At 37.0% G+C, this 27,646-nt stretch overlaps 3 protein-coding genes across 3 annotated transcripts; all 3 read right to left on the bottom strand.

The window, feature by feature from the left end:
* Positions 1–77: 77 nt before the first annotated feature.
* Positions 78–4,537, bottom strand: si:ch211-229n2.7 (uncharacterized protein LOC100002243 homolog). The gene is made up of 4 exons (XM_051426096.1): positions 4,371–4,537; positions 3,798–3,918; positions 1,624–1,922; positions 78–671 (listed from the first exon to the last, which is right to left on the bottom strand). Exons 1-4 carry the CDS (start codon positions 4,386–4,388, stop codon positions 561–563), a joined length of 549 nt encoding a protein of 182 aa, XP_051282056.1. The 5' UTR covers positions 4,389–4,537; the 3' UTR covers positions 78–560.
* Positions 4,538–4,870: 333 nt separating this feature from the next.
* Positions 4,871–9,746, bottom strand: LOC127377826 (phospholipase A and acyltransferase 2-like). Its single transcript, XM_051426097.1, has 4 exons — positions 9,580–9,746; positions 9,008–9,128; positions 7,468–7,766; positions 4,871–6,514 (listed from the first exon to the last, which is right to left on the bottom strand). The coding sequence occupies exons 1-4, from the start codon at positions 9,595–9,597 to the stop codon at positions 6,404–6,406; spliced, it is 549 nt and encodes a 182-aa protein (XP_051282057.1). The 5' UTR covers positions 9,598–9,746; the 3' UTR covers positions 4,871–6,403.
* A 2,240-nt stretch (positions 9,747–11,986) lies between these two features.
* tnnc1b (troponin C type 1b (slow)) lies at positions 11,987–18,998 on the bottom strand. Its single transcript, XM_051426098.1, has 6 exons — positions 18,850–18,998; positions 17,588–17,618; positions 14,267–14,413; positions 14,058–14,172; positions 13,635–13,771; positions 11,987–12,290 (listed from the first exon to the last, which is right to left on the bottom strand). Exons 1-6 carry the CDS (start codon positions 18,871–18,873, stop codon positions 12,259–12,261), a joined length of 486 nt encoding a protein of 161 aa, XP_051282058.1. The 5' UTR covers positions 18,874–18,998; the 3' UTR covers positions 11,987–12,258.
* Between the last annotated feature and the right edge of the window lie 8,648 nt (positions 18,999–27,646).

Consider the following 27,646-nt stretch of genomic DNA (forward strand, 5'->3'; position numbering starts at 1 on the left):
GCTTGAAATCTAAATGCAGCCAATCTCAAGTACATTTTGTGTCTGTCTAGTTCCGTTATCTGACAGTAACAGAAAAATATAAATGACAAGTTTATTCATTCTTTCGCACAGATTTCCACATCAAGTTTTTTTCTTTTTTTCTACCACTTAATCCTGGGGTATCTTCACAATTAGTATCTGGTTTCGTCTTCTTAGAGTTACTATTTTCTGCTTTTCTTTGTCTTACATAGTATTTACCTCAATATCTTTGAGATTTGATGGGTTGGATAAAATATGAATACCTCATATTTGGCTCTGGGAATGTAAATAATGGGCATTTTACAGACAAAATAAAAAAAAATGTTTGCCAGATAATCAATAATGAAAAAAAAACATGTTAGTTGCATACTGTATATATTTATCACTGACAAAAGAAACCCATCCCAGCTATACAAAATAAAATCCTGAAATTGGCATGATTCACAAATATAACTTGCTCTGAGTTTTTCATGTCTCTAATAGCACAAAAAATATTGCCCAGGCATGAGTTCAGTTAATGATTCAAATGGGAAATATAAGAGTCATTCAAGCCATTCCAAAAGATCATCTTTTGGAGTTTCCTTGGAGCAGATGGCGTCGTTGAAGGTAGAAGTTGCCTTCACACACTCTACATTCTTAGGTCTTGTAGGAATCTATGTGAGGAAAAGCAGGACAAAATTCTCTTAGTGCTCATTCATTGTCAGAAAGGTCCTAAAATGTATTTTATGCCACTTAAAGCACACTGTAAAACCTGACAGCATATCTTTATAAAACAATTTCACTCAATCTCATGAATTAAACCTAACTCAAAAATGTACTATTGATGTAATAACTTTTTGTGAACTTCAATTTGTGCAGTATTTTAAGAATTGGTCATATAATTCCAGTTTGTTCCACTGACTTATTTTCTTTAAGTTGACTTCATAGGACCGCTATGATGCTTAAGATTTTATTTTATTTTTTTAAAATTACAGTTTATAAGTCATCATATTTCCAAGTATGCATCCAAATGATTCTTAAAGATCTGCTAATATGTGAAGTCACATAAAAAAACAACTAAATTACAGCAGTAATTAGATTAGTTGATCCAAAGAAAATTAATTGGCTTCTCCCTAAAAAATATTTTAAAAATTAATTTGCTACCATTTAATAATAATATATACAACATTTGAATGTAAAAAAATATTAATAATCCATTCATCATAAATTGTTGTCCTATGTCAGCTGTTTTGACAGGTAATGTAATGATTTGCTTTGGAGGAAGAAAACTGAGTTAGTTAAACTTTCTTTAAGTTAGTCTTTATTCCAATATTTTTTGCATATGAGTGTTATATACTCACTAATTAACTGAATGGAATTAGTACAATTAACTTAATTTACCCAAGTTACCTTAACAACAAATACTTGAGCTACTTAAGTGTTTGAGTTAATAAACTTAAACAGTTTAAGGTTTCCTCAAGCAGTTTGAGCTGAACTAACTCATCCAGTTATACAATGCAGCACACAACAAACATTATGTATTGGGAACAGGAAATTACTGTTAAAATAATAAAAAGTCAATAGAAACACTGCAAGATGTTCATTTTTGAAGTACCAAATTTATACCTGGTTGCACACAGCTTTTCCATAGCGTACAAACGTGGCAAAATGCTCACAGTTGAGACCGAAAAGATCATACGGGAAGTCCTGATTAAGAAGGGTGTTACTCCGTAACTTCATGTCCTCAGGTGCAGATGGCGCGAAGGCATGGCGGTTGTTACTGATCAAGACGTGGGCTCCTTTTGGGACGTTCACCTCACCGAGAGGCACTCTGCGGATCCTGGTCTCCCCAAGCAGAAGGTCCCCACATATAGGCAAGATTGATTGCAGGTAAGTACGTACACTTTTCATCAGTTGCCCCTCATCTAAAGATAAACAGGGACAGTTCAGGATGTGCAACAATTTGACAAACAATCAGATGTATCTTTTTAGACCACTGTCCAATAGCACCATAATACATCAAATACACCAAATTCACCAAACCAGCCTTGCTCTCACAACCATGTTCTTGAGTTGCTGCAACTAAATAAATTTATAAGTTGTCACTTCTATTATCTCCAGTGGAAGCAGTATAACATTTAGTTTTTCAGTGAACAAGGACAATAATCAAGGAAAAATATAAATCAGTGTATTAACACTGTGTGTAAACGATTAGAGTTACAGGTTTGTGAAGGTGATGGTGTTACCTCCTTGACATATAAAAGATGGACGACTGCATTATGGGTAATAAAACTCGCTGCCTCAATGTTAACGGATTTGACATGGGCCAAACTAAAAAATCTAAGTACAGGTCAAATATACATTTTTCCCAAAGATGGTTTCTGTCCTATCAGGAATTTCTTATCACATTGATGTATGTCAAAGTGTTCATTTTTCTGATCAGTTTGGTTTAAATTAGTTATTTGAAGCTATAAAAGAGTTTTCACATCATGACTGACAGCTAAGGCCCTACTTGAGATTGAGTCGGCTGGGCGTATCGGTGGGATTTCTATACTGTATTTTATGTGGTGACTTTCTTTCATACACATACCGATGCAATTTGGGGTTCAGTATCTTGCTCTAATTCAACACATTGCAAGAGCCGGGGATTGAACCAACAACCGTCCGATTAGTGGACGACCCACTCTGCTTCTGAGCTACAGCTGCCCTGGCTCTTACTCCTGCCAACATGATTAAATAAACCATAGCCTCTATGATTTACATTATATTATATTGGTTGGCATTTAATAAGATGAAATAAAATGTTTATCTGTTGTGTAGGATCACTTTTGCACAGGTTAAATGTTGTGTTGGTTATTTCCAACCTGAATATTGGAGGAAAAAGGGCGGATACACATTGGCATCGACCAAATTGTAATTCTAAATATTGGTATTGGACCAAAATTTCATATTCCCTATCTGCAGGACAATTCATACAAAATCTAGTTCTGAAAAGGTGATGTTGTACTTATATATTCTTCTTTTTCTACTGCTTACGTCTTCTGCTTCTACTTGTATGTTATACAGTAGTTTTGTGGTCCAGAACCCCCAGGGGTTCTTGAGAGGGTTCCAGGGGGTCCCCAGCAAAAAGGGGAATTAATCATTTTCACTATAATTCCATTCATAAGTTTAATAATTACAGAATGTATGACTATTTTCATACACCTTCTGAAATAAAACATCTAAAAGCAAAAATCTTGGCCATTGTTCTAATACAGCGTGTGTTCAAGTCATCAAAGTTTAGATGTTAAATAATACACTGTAATGCGTCATGTTATTTTAACTTAATTAACTTAATTGTTGAAACAGTTTACATCTAAGATTTTGAGTTAAACAAACCTTAATTTGGTTAAGTTAAAAAACATTCTCAATAAAGTAATTTTTTTCACAACATTTTTTTTTTAATTACTAAAGCTATTTGATTAAGAATGTTTTTTAACAAACAAAATTGCATTAGTTTTATTTAAAATGTTAATCCGTTTCAACAATTTTTTGAATTAAATAAACTTATCTGGTTTTACAGTGTAACCTAAACTTTTTTCTTCGCAGAAATTAAGGAAATGTTGAGATAGTAGAGGCTTACTGTGTATATATTTTAAGTTTTCTTACACCCCTTAAAATAAAGGTGGCCTCCAACACCCCGTGAAGCTGTAGTGAACCCTAATGGGGGCCTCGACCCCCAGGTTGCGAACCATCGTTTTAGTTTGTGTCAGTGTCAGGGTCCTTAACCACTGATGTAATGTACTGGATGCTGTACTCACCTGCAACAGCAAAATGGATTACATGTCCATCTCCATCATACACCCCCCAGTGTGAATATCCCATGGGGTAGGAAAATTCAATCAAGTCCCCGATTTTGGCAGTGGACACAATTTCTTCAACCTGCATTAATTACAAAGCACAAGACAGAAAATAATAATAAAAGACTTGCCTTCACCCTGCTCCACTCCCTATCCAGTCTGAAAGCAGGTTTAGCTACATTTCATTCAGGACAAGGCAGAGCTGCTGTAAAATGTTCTTCAGTAATGGTAAATACTGCAGCCCATAACTAATACAATAATGTGTAATATATAATGTAATAATGCATGATGTGTTTTATATTTTCCTCACAGTTCCATTGGATGAAGTCACATTTGTATATGAGCACATTCTACATTACACTGATAATTTCACATGACGTTACCTACAGAATAACAAACTCTGACTCATCAGGAATACAGGTGCAACAGCAGCTATCATAAGTTGGCTGATCATACTCAAAATATGTATCTATATTAGTTATTAATTCTGTGCCACTGAGAGATAATTCAGGTCATTGTGTTGTTGGTTCTTACCTGCTGATGATAATCCATAGCTGACTCCTGGTGAGTTAGTGTGAGGACTGTGGTAGCTGTTGTAAGACAGTGTGCACCTTGTAGGGTGTGTTGTGTGAGAATCTGGCTTGGGCTGTTTGTTGCTTAGTAGTTTGAAGGAAAGAAAGACAGCTGATTGGCTAATACTTCAACGTAATATAAAAATGCTGCTTCAAACAAGAGTAATCAACAAAGCTACAAAAAAAAAATTTAAGAAGAACTGTCAATGTATCTAGTTTTTTTTTTGCACTTAAAGGACCGGTGTGTAGGTTTTAGTGACTTCCAGCAGTGTAGTTGCTAAATGCAAACCCCTCGCCTCACCCTTCCATTCCAAGTGTGTGGATGAAACAATGGTGGCCCCAAAACTTGGGAAAAACAGGAAAGGCCCTATCTAGATCCAGCATTTGGTTTGTCCATTCTGGGCTACTGAAGAAACATGGCAGACTCCGCCAGAACAGGGCTCTGTAGATAAAAACATCTCATTCTAAGGTAATGAAAACACAACGATTTTTTATTTTCAAGTGATAAAACACTAATGAAAACATATATATAAAGAGATATAAACCCTTTGTTCTTGTAGTGCCAGTGGCAGAATATCCCTAGACTGTGCAAACAAGTTTCAGACAGAAATGTAAATTGTATTTTATGTTAAAAATATCCAGTATAGAGGCACATGGTGCAGCAAGATATGGTATCAGAAAATCTCCAAAACATCTTGACTCAGGCCATTTATTAAAAATGATATTACAGAATGCCTGGTTATCTTTTTTCAAGATTTCCCACCATGCAATGGTAAGAACAATCCAATCAGTTTTTTCTTTCTTTCTTTTCTTCTACATACACTAGGTGGCAGTGTGTGCATGCTGTACTGGTGATGGTGTGTCCATCCCCAGTGCAACGAGTGTTACAATTACACTTGGTTATGCTGTTGTCATGTGGAAAGCAGTACACCAAATGATCCTAGTCTCCAACTAAAAGCCTAAACCCAAGTGTGAGAGGCTGCAATGGCCCAAAATTGTATACATAGTAATGTGACAGCACTCTACCCATCAGTGACATTAAAAAGTCACGCTAAAAAGAATTGTATAATCATAAAGACTAATCTTACCTGTTTTGGATACTACTTCCTGCTGTGACCTGTGCAATGTACCATATCAACCACATCTATATATAAAAAAGCTGTATATAGTGTACATTGTACAATACTGCACTTTTTATTTTTGTATCTTGTATTTCTCAATTCAGTTTTTCATTTGAATTTTTTATGTGTATTTTCTTATCTGCTGTGTTGGAGCTGCTATAGCGAATTAATTTCCCCAGTTTGGGATCAATAAAGTCTATCTTATCTCATCTTTTAAGATGATACGAAAACATTTCACACCTGATTGTGCCTTTGTGTTTGAGAATTCTATGGTTTTCTCAGATATGTCCTGGAGTTTAACTACCTGGTCCCAGACAACTGATCTGTAAATCCATAGAGTGTGTTTACAATCAGGCCTTGGAAATCTTGGACAAAAAGCAAATAAGGTACCAGCATCACTGCATTTTAGGTAAATACAGATCTTAAGCTTTGCAACTTAGACTGATTTTCACTATGTAAGGCTTGTCTTGAATGTTTAAATGGACTTGCCCCTCAGCCTGTCGGAAAATATATTAAGAGAGCTGCAGCAGATCAAGTGGAAAAGTTTTGGTCTACAACACATCTTTTGTTCAGACAGCTTTTACTGTCAGAGGAGTAAAGTCCTGGAACTCTCTAACTCGCTCAAAATGTCTGCCAAGGAGCATTTTTTTTGGCAGATAATCAATAATGAAAAAAACATTGTTAGTTGCATAGTGTATATATTTATCACTGACAAAAGAAACCCATCCCAGCTATACAGGGGGTCCAAAATAAAATCCTGAAATTGGCATGATTCACAAATATAACTTGCTCTGAGTTTTTCATGTCTCTAATAGCACAAAAAATATTGCCCAGGCTTGAGTTCAGTTAATGATTCAAATGGGAAATATAAGAGTCATTCAAGCCATTCCAAAAGATCATCTTTTGGAGTTTCCTTGGAGCAGATGGCGTCGTTGAAGGTAGAAGTTGCCTTCACACACTCTACATTCTTAGGTCTTGTAGGAATCTATGTGAGGAAAAGCAGGACAAAATTCTCTTAGTGCTCATTCATTGTCAGAAAGGTCCTAAAATGTATTTTATGCCACTTAAAGCACACTGTAAAACCTGACAGCATATCTTTATAAAACAATTTCACTCAATCTCATGAATTAAACCTAACTCAAAAATGTACTATTGATGTAATAACTTTTTGTGAACTTCAATTTGTGCAGTATTTTAAGAATTGGTCATATAATTCCAGTTTGTTCCACTGACTTATTTTCTTTAAGTTGACTTCATAGGACCGCTATGATGCTTAAGATTTTATTAATTTTTTTTAAAATTACAGTTTATAAGTCATCATATTTCCAAGTATGCATCCAAATGATTCTTAAAGATCTGCTAATATGTGAAGTCACATAAAAAAACAACTAAATTACAGCAGTAATTAGATTAGTTGATCCAAAGAAAATTAATTGGCTTCTCCCTAAAAAATATTTAAAAAATTAATTTGCTACCATTTAATAATAATATATACAACATTTGAATGTAAAAAAATATTAATAATCCATTCATCATAAATTGTTGTCCTATGTCAGCTGTTTTGACAGGTAATGTAATGATTTGCTTTGGAGGAAGAAAACTGAGTTAGTTAAACTTTCTTTAAGTTAGTCTTTATTCCAATATTTTTTGCATATGAGTGTTATATACTCACTAATTAACTGAATGGAATTAGTACAATTAACTTAATTTACCCAAGTTACCTTAACAACAAATACTTGAGCTACTTAAGTTGTTTGAGTTAATAAACTTAAACAGTTTAAGGTTTCCTCAAGCAGTTTGAGCTGAACTAACTCATCCAGTTATACAATGCAGCACACAACAAACATTATGTATTGGGAACAGGAAATTACTGTTAAAATAATAAAAAGTCAATAGAAACACTGCAAGATGTTCATTTTTGAAGTACCAAATTTATACCTGGTTGCACACAGCTTTTCCATAGCGTACAAACGTGGCAAAATGCTCACAGTTGAGACCGAAAAGATCATACGGGAAGTCCTGATTAAGAAGGGTGTTACTCCGTAACTTCATGTCCTCAGGTGCAGATGGCGCGAAGGCATGGCGGTTGTTACTGATCAAGACGTGGGCTCCTTTTGGGACGTTCACCTCACCGAGAGGCACTCTGCGGATCCTGGTCTCCCCAAGCAGAAGGTCCCCACATATAGGCAAGATTGATTGCAGGTAAGTACGTACACTTTTCATCAGTTGCCCCTCATCTAAAGATAAACAGGGACAGTTCAGGATGTGCAACAATTTGACAAACAATCAGATGTATCTTTTTAGACCACTGTCCAATAGCACCATAATACATCAAATACACCAAATTCACCAAACCAGCCTTGCTCTCACAACCATGTTCTTGAGTTGCTGCAACTAAATAAATTTACAAGTTGTCACTTCTATTATCTCCAGTGGAAGCAGTATAACATTTAGTTTTTCAGTGAACAAGGACAATAATCAAGGAAAAATATAAATCAGTGTATTAACACTGTGTGTAAACGATTAGAGTTACAGGTTTGTGAAGGTGATGGTGTTACCTCCTTGACATATAAAAGATGGACGACTGCATTATGGGTAATAAAACTCGCTGCCTCAATGTTAACGGATTTGACATGGGCCAAACTAAAAAATCTAAGTACAGGTCAAATATACATTTTTCCCAAAGATGGTTTCTGTCCTATCAGGAATTTCTTATCACATTGATGTATGTCAAAGTGTTCATTTTTCTGATCAGTTTGGTTTAAATTAGTTATTTGAAGCTATAAAAGAGTTTTCACATCATGACTGACAGCTAAGGCCCTACTTGAGATTGAGTCGGCTGGGCGTATCGGTGGGATTTCTATACTGTATTTTAGGTGGTGACTTTCTTTCATACACATACCAATGCAATTTTGGGTTCAGTATCTTGCTCTAATTCAACACATTGCAAGAGCCGGGGAGATGTTAAACAATACACTGTAATGCGTCATGTTATTTTAACTTAATTAACTTAATTGTTGAAACGGTTTACATCTAAGATTTTGAGTTAAACAAACCTTAATTTGGTTAAGTTAAAAAACATTCTCAATAAAGTAATTTTTTTCACAACATTTTTTTTTTAATTACTAAAGCTATTTGATTAAGAATGTTTTTTAACAAACAAAATTGCATTAGTTTTATTTAAAATTTTAATCCGTTTCAACAATTTTTTGAATTAAATAAACTTATCTGGTTTTACAGTGTAACCTAAACTTTTTTCTTCACAGAAATTAAGGAAATGTTGAGATAGTAGAGGCTTACTGTGTATATATTTTAAGTTTTCTTACACCCCTTAAAATAAAGGAGGCCTCCAACACCCCGTGAAGCTGTAGTGAACCCTAATGGGGGCCTCGACCCCCAGGTTGCGAACCATCGTTTTAGTTTGTGTCAGTGTCAGGGTCCTTAACCACTGATGTAATGTACTGGATGCTGTACTCACCTGCAACAGCAAAATGGATTACATGTCCATCTCCATCATACACCCCCCAGTGTGAATATCCCATGGGGTAGGAAAATTCAATCAAGTCCCCGATTTTGGCAGTGGACACAATTTCTTCAACCTGCATTAATTACAAAGCACAAGACAGAAAAAAAAATAAAAGACTTGCCTTCACCCTGCTCCACTCCCTATCCAGTCTGAAAGCAGGTTTAGCTACATTTCATTCAGGACAAGGCAGAGCTGCTGTAAAATGTTCTTCAGTAATGGTAAATACTGCAGCCCATAACTAATACAATAATGTGTAATATATAATGTAATAATGCATGATGTGTTTTATATTTTCCTCACAGTTCCATTGGATGAAGTCACATTTGTATATGAGCACATTCTACATTACACTGATAATTTCACATGACGTTACCTACAGAATAACAAACTCTGATTCATCAGGAATACAGGTGCAACAGCAGCTATCATAAGTTGGCTGATCATACTCAAAATATGTATCTATATTAGTTATTAATTCTGTGCCACTGAGAGATAATTCAGGTCATTGTGTTGTTGGTTCTTACCTGCTGATGATAATCCATAGCTGACTCCTGGTGAGTTAGTGTGAGGACTGTGGTAGCTGTTGTAAGACAGTGTGCACCTTGTAGGGTGTGTTGTGTGAGAATCTGGCTTGGGCTGTTTGTTGCTTAGTAGTTTGAAGGAAAGAAAGACAGCTGATTGGCTAATACTTCAACGTAATATAAAAATGCTGCTTCAAACAAGAGTAATCAACAAAGCTACAAAAAAAAAATGTAAGAAGAACTGTCAATGTATCTAGTTTTTTTTTTTTTGCACTTAAAGGACCGGTGTGTAGGTTTTAGTGACTTCCAGCAGTGTAGTTGCTAAATGCAAACCCCTCGCCTCACCCTTCCATTCCAAGTGTGTGGATGAAACAATGGTGGCCCCAAAACTTGGGAAAAACAGGAAAGGCCCTATCTAGATCCAGCATTTGGTTTGTCCGTTCTGGGCTACTGAAGAAACATGGCAGACTCCGCCAGAACAGGGCTCTGTAGATAAAAACATCTCATTCTAAGGTAATGAAAACACAACGATTTTTTATTTTCAAGTGATAAAACACTAATGAAAACATATATATAAAGAGATATAAACCCTTTGTTCTTGTAGTGCCAGTGGCAGAATATCCCTAGACTGTGCAAACAAGTTTCAGACAGAAATGTAAATTGTATTTTATGTTAAAAATATCCAGTATAGAGGCACATGGTGCAGCAAGATATGGTATCAGAAAATCTCCAAAACATCTTGACTCAGGCCATTTATTAAAAATGATATTACAGAATGCCTGGTTATCTTTTTTCAAGATTTCAGAACAATCCAATCAGTTTTTTCTTTCTTTCTTTTCTTCTACATACACTAGGTGGCAGTGTGTGCATGCTGTACTGGTGATGGTGTGTCCATCCCCAGTGCAACGAGTGTTACAATTACACTTGGTTATGCTGTTGTCATGTGGAAAGCAGTACACCAAATGATCCTAGTCTCCAACTAAAAGCCTAAACCCAAGTGTGAGAGGCTGCAATGGCCCAAAATTGTATACATAGTAATGTGACAGCACTCTACCCATCAGTGACATTAAAAAGTCACGCTAAAAAGAATTGTATAATCATTAAGACTAATCTTACCTGTTTTGGATACTACTTCCTGCTGTGACCTGTGCAATGTACCATATCAACCACATCTATATATAAAACAGCTGTATATAGTGTACATTGTACAATACTGCACTTTTTTATTTTTGTATCTTGTATTTCTCAATTCAGTTTTTCATTTGAATTTTTTATGTGTATTTTCTTATCTGCTGTGTTGGAGCTGCTATAGCGAATTAATTTCCCCAGTTTGGGATCAATAAAGTCTATCTTATCTCATCTTTTAAGATGATACGAAAACATTTCACACCTGATTGTGCCTTTGTGTTTGAGAATTCTATGGTTTTCTCAGATATGTCCTGGAGTTTAACTACCTGGTCCCAGACAACTGATCTGTAAATCCATAGAGTGTGTTTACAATCAGGCCTTGGAAATCTTGGACAAAAAGCAAATAAGGTACCAGCATCACTGCATTTTAGGTAAATACAGATCTTAAGCTTTGCAACTTAGACTGATTTTCACTATGTAAGGCTTGTCTTGAATGTTTAAATGGACTTGCCCCTCAGCCTGTCGGAAAATATATTAAGAGAGCTGCAGCAGATCAAGTGTTGTTCAGACAGCTTTTACTGTCAGAGGAGTAAAGTCCTGGAACTCTCTAACTCGCTCAAAATGTCTGCCAAGGAGCCCACATACACTTAATGATTTGAAGTCCATGAGTGTGGAGATTGGGATTGGACCAGTTAACAAGTTAATTCTTCCCTTCATCTGGAGATCAAAGTTTATGTGAGATCAGGATTAGGTAGTACTTTCATCTCTTTCCTTACATGCTGATGGGTGCATTGAACTACATGCACAGTACCACCAAAAGACCAAGACCCCACTCAGACTCTACAACCACACCTGTGACTGAGCATTAGGCAGAAGCTGCATCACAAAACAGGGTCAGGATCCTTTACTACAGCCAGAAAAGCAGTGGATCCTGAACCTTCATCCACCGGTTCTCAACTGCTGGGTGGTCCCAAAATAGACCATCTTAGCAAGTGAACGACCAAAACAATCATGTTAAAAAAGGTATAATGGCTGATAGAATTATCATCAAATATTCATAAAAATAATTTTAACTTTTAATTTTAAAAAATCTAAATGGTTATATTAACTTATTAAGTTATATTTACTAACATCTAGTTAACATCTGTATCACAACACCCACTGGAATGAACATGACTACACATTCAGAACCACCTCCCCTGTGTTGGCTGTTAAAGTTTTTGTGTTATTTTGTGTAAAATATGGTTTAATGGACACATCACATATTACGACAGACAAAAGATGCAATTATAAAATCTTTTTAATGAAAATAGTCTTTAAATATGACACTTTTATTTATCATCACTATCTGAAATGAAGATATTTGCAGTCAATGAGCTCACTGCAAACCTTTCAGGGCCTCAGCAAATAACTGACAGGACAGGTGTCGGCTAAGAAACCGCTGTGTTGTTTGTGTTGTTGAAAGCAGAAGAAAGGTGGAGGCATGTCTTCAGGAATGGCCTTAGATGATGATGCAGTCAGAGGAAAGCAGTGTGAGGCCTCTAGCCGAATCCTTTACTCAACACCTTTCATGAACTCCAGGAACTCTGTCAGAGTGAATGCACATAGACAATTAGTACCATATAACATAGTCAAATTATTTGTTACAGCCCTAGTGTAGTGTGTGTGTGTGTGTGTATATATATCCTGCAAGATGCTTCTCCAAATTCTCCAAGATGCTTAGAACAACCTTCTGCGAAGTACCTTAAGAAGCTGTGTACCTAGGAGATGTATGTATACCATATATGGGATATAAAATGTGTTATAAATTTATATTTCTGTTTAAATTTGCTTCTGTATTAATTTACCTTTGTATCAATTCTACTATTTATTTACTTTCACATTTAATTTTTCATTTTATTGTGTTTTATGTCCATTAACATGAAACTCACTAAATAACAGAGTTGAGGCAGAGCAGCTGAAGGGAAAAAAGTAACTATTTTTTCCTTAAAAATTATTATTTTAGTAGACTCCTAGTTGGAGCTGCTGTAACACTAAATCCCCCTGGCAATGAAGGCAAAAAGTTGCCCTAATGATACAGCTTGATAATAATAATAATAATAATAATAATAATAATAATAATAATCTGCATAATAAAGCAAAAATGCATACAGAAAGGTAAAAGCAGAAATAAATAAGTTTGATAAAATAAATGGTGGGGGGAGGCGGTGCAATGGGAAAATAATACAGAAAGAAATACATAAATATATTTAAAATGTAATTAATTAATAAATATGATTTAAAATTAAATGGGAAAGCAAAATAATAGGGGAATTAGTTCAAAGGTAAATAAATACAGACTGAGATTAAAACAGATGTATACGTAATATATTTTATTAAAATAATTATTATTAATATAATAAACATTTATTTTAACATTATTTTCTGTGCATTTAATGGCATTTTAATTTGTTGAGTAATTTTTATATTTATTTTATATTTTGCCAGTTGCAGTCTCTCACATATATATATACCATCTCTGTAAAAAAAAAAAAATCTGCTACTTAGGATAAAGCCATTCCTGAGCTTAGGTCCCTTGAAGGAACCCAGAACTACACATGATGCATATTTCCTTCGTATGGGAAGTGGAATACCATCTATCTGTCATTTATATATGATGATAAAATTAAAACTTTTATACGTCATATATGGTATAAATGCAACTGTTAGCCATGTAAGGCTCCCAAAATGTCAAACGTGTAATTTTTTACTTGTATTGGAGCTGCAGTAGGTAACTTTTATAACTTTTATTAACTCACTATATCCTGACAGTAATAACTTACTTACAAATAACAATAATTAGTTGTTATTTAACATTTTACTGTATTATTACTGCAACTCAGTAGCCAGGAAATTCCTGTAAATTTACATAACGTGTACTACTTACGTACCGTCATAATCAATTTTCCCATCATTGTTTTTGTCTCCATCCTTCATCAGCTCCTCGATATCGTCTTCCGTGATGGCCTCTCCAGTGGACTCCAGCATGGCCTTCAGCTCCTCTAAGTCTATGTAGCCATCGCCATTCCTTAACACAAGATAAAGAAATCAGTCTTCTCATCTGGCATGACTGCTGAGTTGAAGCCCAACACTATCAATGGTTGAAACCTTTAACACCAAACTGTTCTGAGTGAGTTAACCCATTTAATATTTACAACAATAATTAATTAATTAATTCATATTATAATAATAATTTACACAAAGTTTGTAACCTTTTAACAGTTAAGCTAAAGGTAAGGTAAAACCACTTTTATTTCCTAAACACCAGTATGTACATGTAAATCACCACAACAATGTGTGAAAGAGAAACCTACTTGTCGAACATGCGGAACAGCTCAGCCAACTCCTCCTCTGATTTTCCTTTGCTCTCCTCCTTCATGCAGCGGACCATCATAACCAAGAACTCATCAAAATCTACTGTGCCACTGCCTGTGAACACACAACATGATTTTAAGACTCCATAATACAGCAGTTATCCTGTCCACAGTACAGTCATGTGAAAGGTTTAATGGCACTGACATACCATCCTCATCCACCTCATCAATCATCTCCTGTAGCTCTTCAGGGGTGGGATTCTGTCCCAGCATCCTCATCACCTTCCCCAACTCTTTGGTGCTGATGCAGCCGTCCTCTGCATCCTGGATGAAGATGTCAAATGCAGCCTTGAACTCTACAAAACGAATCAGCAGCTGTTACTGTCTGACATGGAGGACTACAGACAGTGTGTCACACAGAGTGCTGAAATTTTATATAACATAACAACCATCTTATCATCATGTTTCTTGTTTATTTTACAGATTTTTCTGTATTTTTTAAATACATGGAAATATTAATAAAATTACAAAAACAGCCTGTGAATTTACATGTCTAATGTAAAATAACGGGAACAATCTGGAACTGTAAATTATAAAATTATTGCTTTTGTTTAAATCTTTTTCACATAAAAAGATACATTTGCTAATCGATAATCTTTATTTACTGTTTATATAATACATTCAACTGGTAAATTCAAGTTTAATTAGATTTAAAAAATTTGTGACAATAAACAGTAAAAATAGTACCGTAATTTTACATGGATTTGTTTGTTAATTGACATATTGATATATTGTATAATTATGGACATTTCCACAAGAAAAAACTTTATATAAATGGTTTCCTTATCAGTGTTTAAGCATGGTATACTGTTAAAATACAGTTTTTATCAAAAAAAATTTAAAAGAGCAATAACTATTACTGTAATTCTACTGATGGTGACTTTTATTAGTTTAAATTCAGAATAAAATAAGAAAAAATTAAATAAAATTAAATAATAACAGCACTTTTCTTTAAATTTAAGCCTGAATATGTGTATTATAGCAGTGTTCGCCTGTATTTATAGAAGACATATACCTTATTGATCCCCTAGGGGAAATTCTTCTTTTCACTCTTTTTATTCTTCACACACACACACACACACACACACACACACACACACACACACACACACACACACACACACACACAGGCTGAAATATGCACTTCACACTTGTGGACATGCAACAGGGAGAGAGATGGTGGAGTGATAGGCTCGCTACGTTAGCTGCGCCCATGAATTATATTTTAATATAATATAATATAATATATATTATAATATAATGAAATTATAGGTAATTTAATTGTTTTTACATATGTAATATCTTTGATTAAGTCTTAAAAAGTCCCAAAAATAAGATTGTATGTCAAATTAAAGCTAAAACTATAATGAAAGTATAGAAAATGTGTGTATTTTTATGAGTCAGTTATTTTCAGATATTTTCCAGTATTTTTTGGGACAAATACAAGCAGGAGTGGCCAAGTCTTTTTGGACCCTACACAATATGAATTAATGCTTTTTTATAGAGATCTGTAATTTCCTTATAATTTACAAGGATGTTTAGCTCACTACAACTTGTATTATATAGTTCATAATGTGCAGCCAACCTGCTGTGACAAACTAAAAGATTCTCTAAGTTAGGTTAGAAATTAAAGGTATATCAATTATCTGTATTTTAACTATAATCAATACCAATACCATTTCTTTTTCAGGAGACATCTATCTTTTTGGCTCTGATTGGTTGTTTTCGTTCAGGTCCGGTGGATTCTTGCAAATACCATTAGGAGCACTAGGAAGAGCCAGAGGAACCTGATCTTTCACAGATTATCTGTTTCATGTTCTACTGTCAGGATATAGTGAAAGTTTCAGCAAATATAACAAAAGGTTATTTTTATAAAAACTACCTACTGCAGCTTTAATACATGTCCAGAGGACCTTTAAGATTAGTCAAATAGCTCAGTAATGTATAAAAAAAATGGTGGCTTTGTTTGGAACGTAACTTTTGCACACAGCAGTATCACAGAGTTAGGGTAGTCAGATCACTGTCACTGTATCTGACTAGATATTCTCTGCTCTGCAGTACCACTAGGCTTGATATTAGGAGAGGTATGGACCAGGAACAAAACATAGTCCCTAGTTCCTTCAGTCTAAACTCAATTCAAAGTTATTCCCAAAATAGGGGTTCTTGGAAAAGTTCCTGCAGTGTTACAGCAGGTCCATAAAATAAATCAGCTGCACTGTCTTGCGGCTCAGTGCCAAGTCCATGAAAGGGCAGTCAATGATCTCATGTTTCAAAGGGAGGGCCATACTGACAGCCTTCATCCTTTATGCATTCAGTAGATGTGCTTGTACACAATAATGTATAAAGAATGTATAGGTATACTGTATTTGATTGCTATGAACTTTTACATTGTGTGGAAGTCATTGAAACTTAAAGGACTATTATATTCCATTTCTGACAATAGATCCTCCTAAATGTTACACACTGGACCTTTAAAGTCCCCCTGCAGTCAAAGATCAGTGTCTCTTCTTGTTCCTACAGTGTGCTGTTTGAATGCTATATGTGCAGAGTTTGACACTAGAAGGATGTTTTCACATTCATCTGCTGAAAGTGGAAAGTTTCTCTGTGCTCACTGAAAATCAGATTTTAAGGGGCAGGCCTACTAACATGATTTGTGACATCACAAATAGTTGGGAAGTCAACCCTGGTCCTGTATTCAATGTGCAAAAGTGTGATGCGGAAACTTGAAGCCACCAGTGCACATCCACAGTGAAGTAGGAGACACCTGTTGTCCACCAGTTCAATTATAGATTCTGGATTTTTAGTATATGTGCTGCAGCAGTAAAGCAGATTCTGATTTTTTTTAATGAAGGACAGACAGACAGACAGACAGACAGACAGACAGACAGACAGACAGATAGATAGATAGATAGATAGATAGATAGATAGATAGATAGATAGATAGATAGATAACTATAGTAACTAAACCCTATGTATATGGGTATTTAGTGGTGTTTTTAAGGTCCAAATTTTGACTTTGTAGTGCAAAGTATTAGAATTCTACATATTGTGCTATAAAACTGCATAGCGACTGCCCTCTACAGCCTGAAACCCAGCAATTGCAATTACAAGTTTCTGCTGTTTTCTACCAGCTTAGCTAACGTTACAACACATGTGGCACACAGAAACTTTTACAAAGGGTCATGAAAGTGCTTCTAGTGACTGGAAAAACTCCAGGGGACTGCTGCTAATGGCTGGTTGGCTCTGACTACTGGCAGCTATACTCGTGCTCTACTGAACGGTAGTCAGTCTGTCCCTCTGGTCGCTCTGTAGCCACATGGACAAGCAAATATTGATATATGTCATTGTTGATTAAATCAGCATATATTTCTAACACCCCTTAAAGTCTCCATGCACATTGTCTGAACACCACATGAATATCTCTTTCCAACCCTGGTAACAAGAAGTAATAGTAGTAGCAGTTTTCTTACCATTTTTCTGCTCCTCTGTCAAGTTCTCAACCTTAAGGGAAACAAAATCGGGATGAACGTTATATATAGTATATCACTGTGTTTACTTGTATCACTGTAGAACAGCTCAGCAACTACACTGACAATCTCTGCAATGACTGCTATGTCACACGGCCTTCTTCACTTACTATTCTTGTTGTGTGGGTACAATAGGGTTGGGTGAGTGGGGCTGGTGGGTCTGACACCAGTTTGTTTTAATAGCCATCAGCTGTCCCTTCTTTTCTTCTCTCTGATCGCCCAACTGTTCTTTGTTCTATTGTCAGGCAAAGACATACAAACTAACCTAAGCAGCCTGTCACCCTGTGCTCTGTCTGACCTTATTGCACCTATTGTTACAGTTTTAGGCAAGTGGAAGGAACACACACTTGGTTTTGTACTGTCAAACATAGTAATTATACATATATTTATTTTACAAAATAATAAACATTATGTAAGTGGTCATCACAGAAAGATATACTATAAACTCCAGTCATTGATGGGCCACAGGAGGGACCTGATTTCAACTTTTTTCATTATTTGAATCAATTCTGTTCTCTACACAGTTATGGAATAAAACTGTGGTGGAAAAATATGTTTTTTTTATGATATGATTTTCTACTTTAAAGCCCCTTATAAGGAACTTTAATGTGTTGTTGATTCCGGTGGCCCCTGTGGACAAAAGTGGTAGTGTTTGTACCACCTCGTTTCATTGATTTCAAGGGGAATCTCACTGTATCCGACCGATTGCTATTTTTTACAGTGTTTGATGCTTATTTTATATATTGTTAGTGATGGTTGTGTTGTTTGATTCCTGTTGTTTTTACTCTGTGAAGAGCTTTGCAAGCACGATTCTGAAAGCTATATAAATAAAGTTTATTATATCATTATATTGATATTATTATTGGTGGCAGGCTTTAAGAATAACTATATAGAAATAGCCAATCTTCTAGGTGCTATAGAGGCATTAGTATTTAACTGAGACAGTTAAAAGCTCCTTGTAGTACGTTTAAATGTTAGAATGTAAATGTCGCCACAGCTCCTTTTAGGATCTTGTTCTATCATTGTTGAACTTGACATTGGAATTACATGAGCAACTGTTAGCAGCTGTCACAACTGCGCCTAAACTTTATCAAATACATGTGTGCCAGTATCATTGAATTGTTTGTTGTTCTATTACATACTTTAAAAGTCATCACCTCAATATCATCAAACATCATATCATACTTGGTCTTATGTGTACTCACCGCTGCTTTATATACGTCATCCATGTCTGCTGCTCCTTCCCTGCCTCTGACACACCGCTACACTCACTGCCGCACACAGACGCAGGACAAATACAGCCAGCAGTAAGTGCCTCAGCCTTTATTGTTGGAGGAGTGTGTAACCAAAAAAGCTCTTGACCCATCCTGCAAGATCCAAGGGTGATGGAGGGGGGAATGACAGAAAGAGAGAGAGAGATCTATAAATAGGAAACAACAGAAGCCATCCAATATTAGTGGGGCACTGACAGCAGCACCTACAAGTGGAAATGCGCTCTTTAGGGCAGTGGTTCCCCAAATATTTCCTCATCATTGTCTAAACTGACGACCCCTGACTAAGTGTAAAACAATCAATTTGGATGAATTTTGAGCAAATCATTTCCTGTGAATATTGCATCAGAGATAAGTTTTCCTAATATTTTTTACACAATTATATGACTGCATTATGTTTTTTAATATATATTTTTAACAATCATACACACTTAAGAAGCTTCTTTTGGGACAAATTCTGTGTTTTCTTCTCCCTGACACTTTTACCCTCATACTTTTCTAATGAAGGACAAGGCTATTAATCAGAGACTGAAGGCTCTCTCATTTAACTAAATGCTGAGATATATCCCTACTGCGTTTTCTTACACCCCTTTAATTTAAGACGGCCTTGCGACCCTGCATTAAGCTTTGGCAACCCCTAGGTGGAAAGCAGGTTGGGAACCACTGCTTTAGGGTTACAAGCTGTCTCTGTATTCAGCTCAGCTCCATTAACTGAAAGTTTTACATTTATGCTTTTTTTCTCAGACTTTACTCCCACTGCCATACAACTCCTAAACATGGCATTTAGCTATTTACATACACATGTAACAAAAAGCAGAGTGCTGTTTGCTTCTGCATATTGAAGAAACAGGCAACTAGAGAGGGACAGGTCGTGGTAGCCAATAGCACTGAATGTGTGTTACATTCCCTCGCCAAGCAGCTACAGTGGTCCTATTAGCTGTAGCAGTTGGCCATGTCAGCTGTACCAGTGAACAGCATGGCTGGACTGGGACCAAATACAGCAACTGATGCCGACGGAGGACAGTTTGACAACAGGGAATACAGTATTGATTTGTGGGTTTGATTCCTGGCACCCTGGATGTGAGTCAGCTAATGTTAGCTGCACAAGCTAACTAGCTAACAGCATCTGATATAGCATCAAGTCCATCTGGGAACTCCATAAATAATTTTGGTACCGCTGACGTCAAACTGGCCTCCGTCTGTCTCGGAGACTGTGTTCAATCCCGGTCCGGTTGTGTTCACTGAGAGGCTTCAGAGCCTGGTTCTGTTGCACTTTGACGGCAGCTACAGCAGTTAGCAGAGCTGATGTCAGAGGGAAAGCCAGAATATATTTTTTCCATAAAATATGATACAGTTTCACCCAACTCACTGATAAAGTTGTATTTTTGTATTTTAATAATAAAGTTTTGTTTTTGTGCAGTGATAAAATTATGTTTTTATTTTGCAGCAGGCAGTAACATTTTAGGCTTCATGCCACTGAGCAGCTTTCATGGGAATAAACGGAGCGCCATCTCCAACGCTGTATCCAGTTCTCTTTATACATCTGTGGGCAGGAAGCCATGCTGTTGCTGGCTAGCCAACTAATGAATCTTAGTTCTGTGTGACTAAAAGTTGAATATTTATTGACGTTGGATGTCATGTTGGATTGGGTACAATATGACTGGGGATATAATCTTTAGGGTTTCTGTTTTTTTAAAGGCATTTTTTCTAACACTACAATGTAACTTTGTGACATGTGTTTTACTGTATGGAGAATAATCATGCCTTCTGAGAAAACAACATATAGCAACTTCAGTAAGTTAACTTCAAAATTGAGATTTAAACTAACAACCAGAGAGCTGGGAGCTCAAACAGATCTAGTTTTGGAAGGTGGCGTGAAAGGCATTCATAGATAGGGGGGAGACACAATATCGTTTAAAAATGGGAGATATCACGCAGCCTCTCCTGGAAGATATTTAGCTGTTCACATTAAAAGTGACAGAAATAGTCATGAATGAAAAAAGAGAGCAAGAGAGAGAGGTTCAAACACTGGCCCCTTTCTCACCTGCACGCAGCTGACCAATCACAGTGTGAACTGGGTATGAATATCAGATTGTCAGTTTCAGAAATTGTTGCACGCAGAGCCTCTTAAGTCAGAAAGGTGTGGAGGGAGGGGGGTTCCCGGAGCTATTCTACCATCTGACAAGCACTTCTGAAGAAGGATACTTGCAGCTTTACTGCACGCTGTCACACAGAGACAGCCAACTAGGCTAAAGCAAGACAGCAATGTTTATTTAAAGCTGGCAAGTAGAGTAGTCATACGTAGCCTTAGATACAGCTAAATTTGATCTAATTGTGTCTGTAATAAAATCTCAGTTTAAGTAAGTTTGCTATACTATAATGAGGCAGTAAAATCCAGTAATGATGAAAAAATTATCACCAGCATAACTGCATCATGAGATTTTTGTGGCTGCCTTTAAATTAAATTTTTAAGTCTTAGTTCAATCAGGAGAGACTTAACAAATATATTTAAATAATATGTGCATAATGAAGATGAGAAATGTGAAAAGTCTTTGGCAATTAGAACCCATCGTGACATCATCGTTTTTGAAGAGGTTGGGGAAGCCCTGATTAGAATAGGAGACCCGCTGATGGAGTCTAGACACTGGTGGTGGTGGTGATGAAAGAATGAAGACAATGCTGAAGTTCTGACTTGTGATGAGGAGTGGACTTCTGATGATCAACCTGTCTGTTAGACCCCATCCCAACTAGGCTGCTTAAAGAAGTTGCACTCTTAATTGGTTAATTGCTTTACTGGATATGATCAATCTTTCTTTATTGTCAGGATATGTACCACAGTCCTTTAAAGTAGCTGTAATTAAACCCCTTCTTAAAAAGCCCACTCTTGACCCAGGGGTTTTAGCCAACTATAGACCGATTTCTAACCTCCCCTTCCTCTCTAAGATTCTGGAGAAAGTAGTCACCAAGCAGTTGTGTGACTTTCTACATAGCAATAGCTTATTTGAGGATTTTCAGTCAGGATTTAGAGTTCATCACAGCACAGAGACAGCTCTGGTTAAAGTTAATAATGACCTTCTGACTGCTTCTGACAATGGACTTGTCCCTGTACTTGTATTATTAGATCTTAGTGCTGCATTTGACACCATTGACCATAATATTCTTTTAAAGAGACTTGAGCATCAAATTGGCATTAAAGTTGGTTTAAGTCATACTTATCAGATCATTATCCGCTTGAACACGCTAACGATGAATCCTCCGTAAATACTACAGTTAGTCATGGAGTTCCACAAGGTTCTGTACTTGGACCAATTCTATTCACTTTATATATGCTTCCCTTAGGCAACATTATTAGGAATAACTCCATTAACTCTCACTGTTATTCAGATGATACCCAGTTATCAAGCCAGATGAAATGATTAACTATCTTAATTACAAGCATGTCTTAAGGACATAAAAACCTGGATGAGGTGCAATTTTCTGATGTTAAACTAAAAACGAAATTCTTGAATTTGGCCCCAAAAACCTTAGAGACCCACTGTCTAAAGATATAGTTACTCTAGATGGTATTACCTTGGCCTCTAGCACCACTGTCAGGAATCTTGGAGTTATCTTTGATCAGGACATCTCATTTAATTCCCACATAAAGCAAACATCTAGGACTGCCTTCTTTCATTTACGTAATATTAAAAAAATTAGACACATCCAGACGGATGCAGAAAAACGAATCCATGCATTTGTTACTTCTAGGCTGGATTACTGCAATTCGTTATTATCAGGTTGCCCAAATAAGTCCATTAAGACGCTCCAATTAATTCAAAATGCTGCAGCACAAGTACTGACAGGAACTAGGAAAAGAGATCATATCTCTCCTGTATTAGCCTCTCTGCATTGGCTCCCTGTAAAATTTAGAATAGAATTTAAAATTCTCCTCCTCACCTACAAAGCTCTTCATGGTCAGGCCCCTACATATCTTAAAGAGCTCATAGTACCCTATTACCCCACTAGAACACTACGCTCTCTGAATGCAGGGCTACTTGTGGTTCCTATAGTCTCAAAAAGTAGAACAGGAGCCAGAGCCTTCAGTTACCAAGCTCCTCTCCTGTGGAACCAGCTTCCAGTTGTGGTTCGGGAGGCAGACACCCTCTCCACATTCAAGAGTAGGCTTAAGACGTTCCTCTTTGATAAAGCTTATAGTTAGGGCTGGATCAGGTGAGTCCTGAAGTTATTCTGCTCTAGGCCTAGACTTTCGGGGGATTTCCCATGATGCACTGAGCTCCTCTCTTCCTCTCTCTCTCTCTTTCTGCACACATTCATGTTCAATTAATGGAATAATTATTTTAATTGAAAAGTGTTCTGTTATGAATTGGTGCTTTTCAAATAAAATTGAATTGAATTGAATTGAATTGAATTGAACTGAATTGAATTGAATTGATGAGCTCAGCCTGGACACTGGACATGATGAACTGGAGGTAAATGGGGTGGAGGAAGAGTTGCAATGATTTTACTCTTAAATGACAGCTGAAAGCAGCAGAGAGGAGAATAGATTAATAATAATAATAATAATAATAATAATAATAATACATTTAATTTATAGATCAGTACAATCTCGGATTTGTTTGGGGAGAGAGTTCCAGAGGGAGGGGGCAGCAATGGAGGAGACTCTGTCGTCCCAGGTATGATGTTTGGTCCTCAGTGGTGGAGACAGGAGGTTGGCATCAGAAGAGTGGAGGCTTCGGGAAGGAGTATGGCGATGGAGCAGGTCTGCAAGGTAGGAGGGGGCCTGGTTGTGGAGAGCTTTGTGAGTGAGGAGAAGGACTTTAAATTGGTTCAAACTCCCTACATGTCAATTTTTTTGTTATTTACAAATTAGGAACTTCGTCAAGCAATCATTTTCTTGCCTAGATGCGACCCCCATACAACATGTCTTCTATGATATTATGACCAGACCTTCCACCGCCAAACGTTTGATCTCTCGGTTTGTTAACCTCTTCACTATGGCAACCCCCTCTCTCCATATTAAAGAGGCGTGGATCAAGGACACCGGTGAAGTAATCTCTGACGAGCAATGGGCCAACGGGTTAAATAAGATAAAAGCATGCTCTATTAATGCTCGACTTCAGCTCATTCAGTTTAAAGTAGTTCATAGGCTATTACAAGACTAAACTGAATAGAATTTTTCCTGCTGTCTCTCCCACTTGTGATAAATGCAAATCATCTGATGGAACTCTTGGGCATCTTTTCTGGTCCTGCTCTAAGCTCACAAGTTTCTGGGTTGATATTTTTAGTTTGTACAGTGCTGTTTATAATAGACAACTGGTTCCTGACTGTCTCTTAGTGATACTGGGCTGCTCCAACGGTTCTTTGGCTCTTCCATCTACTTTACAAGAAGCCCTCATGTTTGGTATGGCCATTGCAAAATGGGTCCTCCTAAAGGAGTGGAGGTCAGCTTCCCCTCCCTGCTTCAAGAGGTGGCTAAAATATATGGTTTCCTGTTTACACCTTGAAGAAGTTTGGTTTTCTATGTCTAACTTCCAAGATAAGTTTAAGAACATCTGGGGCCCTTTCATAGAATACATCAGGAAGGATAGACCACTGCTGCATATGCTGCTATAGGCCTAGACTATCAGGGGGATTTCCCATGGTGCACTGAGCTCCTCTTTTCCTCTCTCTTTTTGCACTCATTCATGTCCCATTAATGCATGTTACTAACTTCACTTCTTCCCCGGAGTTCTTGTGCTTTCTCGTCTCGCAGGTTCTTATCGATCCTGGTGGAGCCTCCTGCCATGGTCCTGCTAGATTGCCATTGCCAATACTGTTGTTGCTGTTCTCTCTCTCTCTCTCTCTCTCTCTCTCTCTCTCTCTCTCTCTCTCTCTCTCCAACTGGTTGAGACAGACGACCACCCACCTAGAGCCGGAGGATCTGTCCTAGGTTTCTGCCTTTTAACAGGCAGTTTTTCCTTGCCCTTGTCGCCAAGGTCTTGCTCATGGTGGTACTGTTGGGTCTCTGTAAATAATCTTATAAAGAGTTTGGTCTAGACCTACTCTATTTGAAAAGTGTCCTGAGATAACTTCTATTATAAATTGGCGCTATACAAATAAAATTGAATTGAAATTGAATTGAACCACAAACTTGGACCTAAATGCACTGTACTGTTTTTTTTTACCTTTGTTAGTCCATACTGAGACTTTGCCATTCCCCTTCGGCTCAGGCCTCCTGGACTTAATCTGTGTGAGTGGACATTCTGAGACATATGTTCAGTGAATTGACATGTATAATTATACATTTCCTTTTCTATGTAATGAGTAAGTGCTGGCTGTATGTTTTGTTTTTGTTTTTGTCTGGTTCCATGTCCTTTTTTTGTATTGTGTGTGCCTGTATGCATAAAACATGTTCATAAATAAAATTTACAAAAAAAAGAGAGCTCAATGTCATTTGTGTGGAAGTTCAGACTTATTATTTCTTCAAATATCTTGCCATTGTTTTGCTGCGCAGCATTATGTTTTTGACCTGTGTTGTTGTTATGTATCAAGCATATAAATAATTCAAAATTGACTCAAAATCTAAATCAGCCCACTGGCAGTTGAAATATGGCCACTTCTGGTTTAAACAGCCATTTTGTATTTTGTCCAAATCAGCCAATATTGCTGAAATACTGTCCATATAGGGGAAATATGTTTATTAATGCAAATTATGCTAATTGCCTAACATAAGCAAGTTGACAGTTTCTAAATGCTGGGGATCCATACTGTACATTTCTAACATATAACTTTGGGGTACTCAACATTTCACAATAGAGAACTATTGGCTGACAAGAGTTAAAAAAGAAAAATCACAATTTATCTGTCATATTAGTTTTAAACATGAACAAATAACCATTTTTAATAAGGATCCCTTGAATATTGTTATAAAGGAATAGTGACCCAGATACATGTATGTACTGAGCATGACAGTTAGAGTGTAAAAATAAACTTGGCAGCAACACCTCAGACTTATTTTCTGCCTTAATGTACTGACATTTATTTTCACTTAATACCAAAACCGAACTATCTGCAATAAGCTAACATCAGCCAATATGCATTCATCAGTCAGGCTAAGTGTTGTTCACAGGGTGAAGTGAAGGATCAGTTGAAAAGCCCTGCCAACAATTGGGATGGCATCACAGAAAATGCTTGTTAGGTCACTCATATCCATTTCACCATAAATACATAGGCTCTCCATATTTGTACTTTCTGAAGGGCAGCCACTCTAGTGATATTGAAAGAAATTAAATGTTTAGTTTTCACAACTACATATAATCTTCCTTATTTTCTATGCCCCGAGTATAGAGTGGCGTCAGATGTCTACATAACAATACATACAAAGACAGGGCTATTCTGAATGTGTCCTTGACTACAAATAGTAGTCCTCTACTAGTGGGGAGGGTAATAAATCTCTGTTGTAAGGCTAACAGTATGCAGGATAGACAGATCACACCTGCCAATGTGTAGCAGCTGCAGAGTAAGCTCAGAGGTCAGAGGTCAAGCCTCTGACTTTAGGCCTGGTCTGTATGGATGGACAGTGATAATTTTACTAATCTATTGACAAAATGTACTGACAAAAATGACAACAAACTGTAGCTTCACAGGTTATCACACTGCTTCAAGTCGGAAGAGAGTTACAAATAGCATCAGTAAATACTGACAGATCACTCAAATGCTAGGTTCTCCTTTTTTTAAAGATCACCAGAGATCACTGGTGGATTAAACATGATAAAGTGACCTCTAAGGTGTCCTTCCAGTCAGGGGCGTTTCCTGACTTTTTTGACTGAGGTGGCACAGGACCGGCACTGACTAATGTAGGGTGGCATGCTAGCACAGCATGTTTGCCAATGGATGCAGTAGGTCATCTAATTTCATATGATACCAGTATTTTCACTCTAGAAAGCAGAGCCTGCTACAACCTCAGAAAGACAGTGTGGAAAGGAAGAAGGAAGAATAATGGGGTGGGACTTGGGTGGCCAATCAGATTTCAGGCAGTGCCACCCCAGTGGCAGAACTAGACTTTTATACAAGGGGTGGCCAGAGGGTGGTCAAGGCTTTATAAGGGGGGCCATATACTAGGCCTAATAAAGGAAAATACTGGGATACTTTAACCTGGTACCTAACATGCCGTCTTGACTGTTGAGTTACACAAAAAGAGCTTTATGACGAACTGAAAGTGGATGGAGGAAATGGACCTAAGTTTCACTTTCAGTTTCTGGCGCAGCAATTAAACTGGCGCACCGTCATTCATTCAGAAAATTTAAATATGAAGTATTCACTGAAAGTGTGCCTTCTCCATCCATGCCAGTGACTTGAAAGACATTTATTCTGTCTTCTCTGTTTGCGTTTAAAAATTGTGCTGTTTTCGACGTGAGGTGCAGTGACCTGTCAAACAACTGGGGTTGCACCCAAGGTGTCCAATCAGGTTCCAGAGGTGGCCAGTGCTACCCCGGCCACCCCTCTAGCTCCGCCCCTGTGCCACCCCAGGCCTACCTTCTGGACACGCCCTTGAGTTGAGGGCTCATTGTAGAGGGGGCGAGTACTTGTAGTGGGCCCTTATACAACCTATAGGCTGAGACTACGGAACAGAGAGAAATGTGGATTACAATGTGTGCTATTTCACCACCATGGACAGTGCCATGGATTTATCATTAAACAGCAGCCTGCTGTACCAAGGCTGAGTACTTGCTGCAGCAGCCAAGGGTTCCAA

Source organism: Dicentrarchus labrax, unplaced genomic scaffold, assembly GCF_905237075.1.
Source record: "Dicentrarchus labrax unplaced genomic scaffold, dlabrax2021, whole genome shotgun sequence".
Classification (NCBI taxonomy): Eukaryota; Metazoa; Chordata; class Actinopteri; family Moronidae; genus Dicentrarchus; species Dicentrarchus labrax.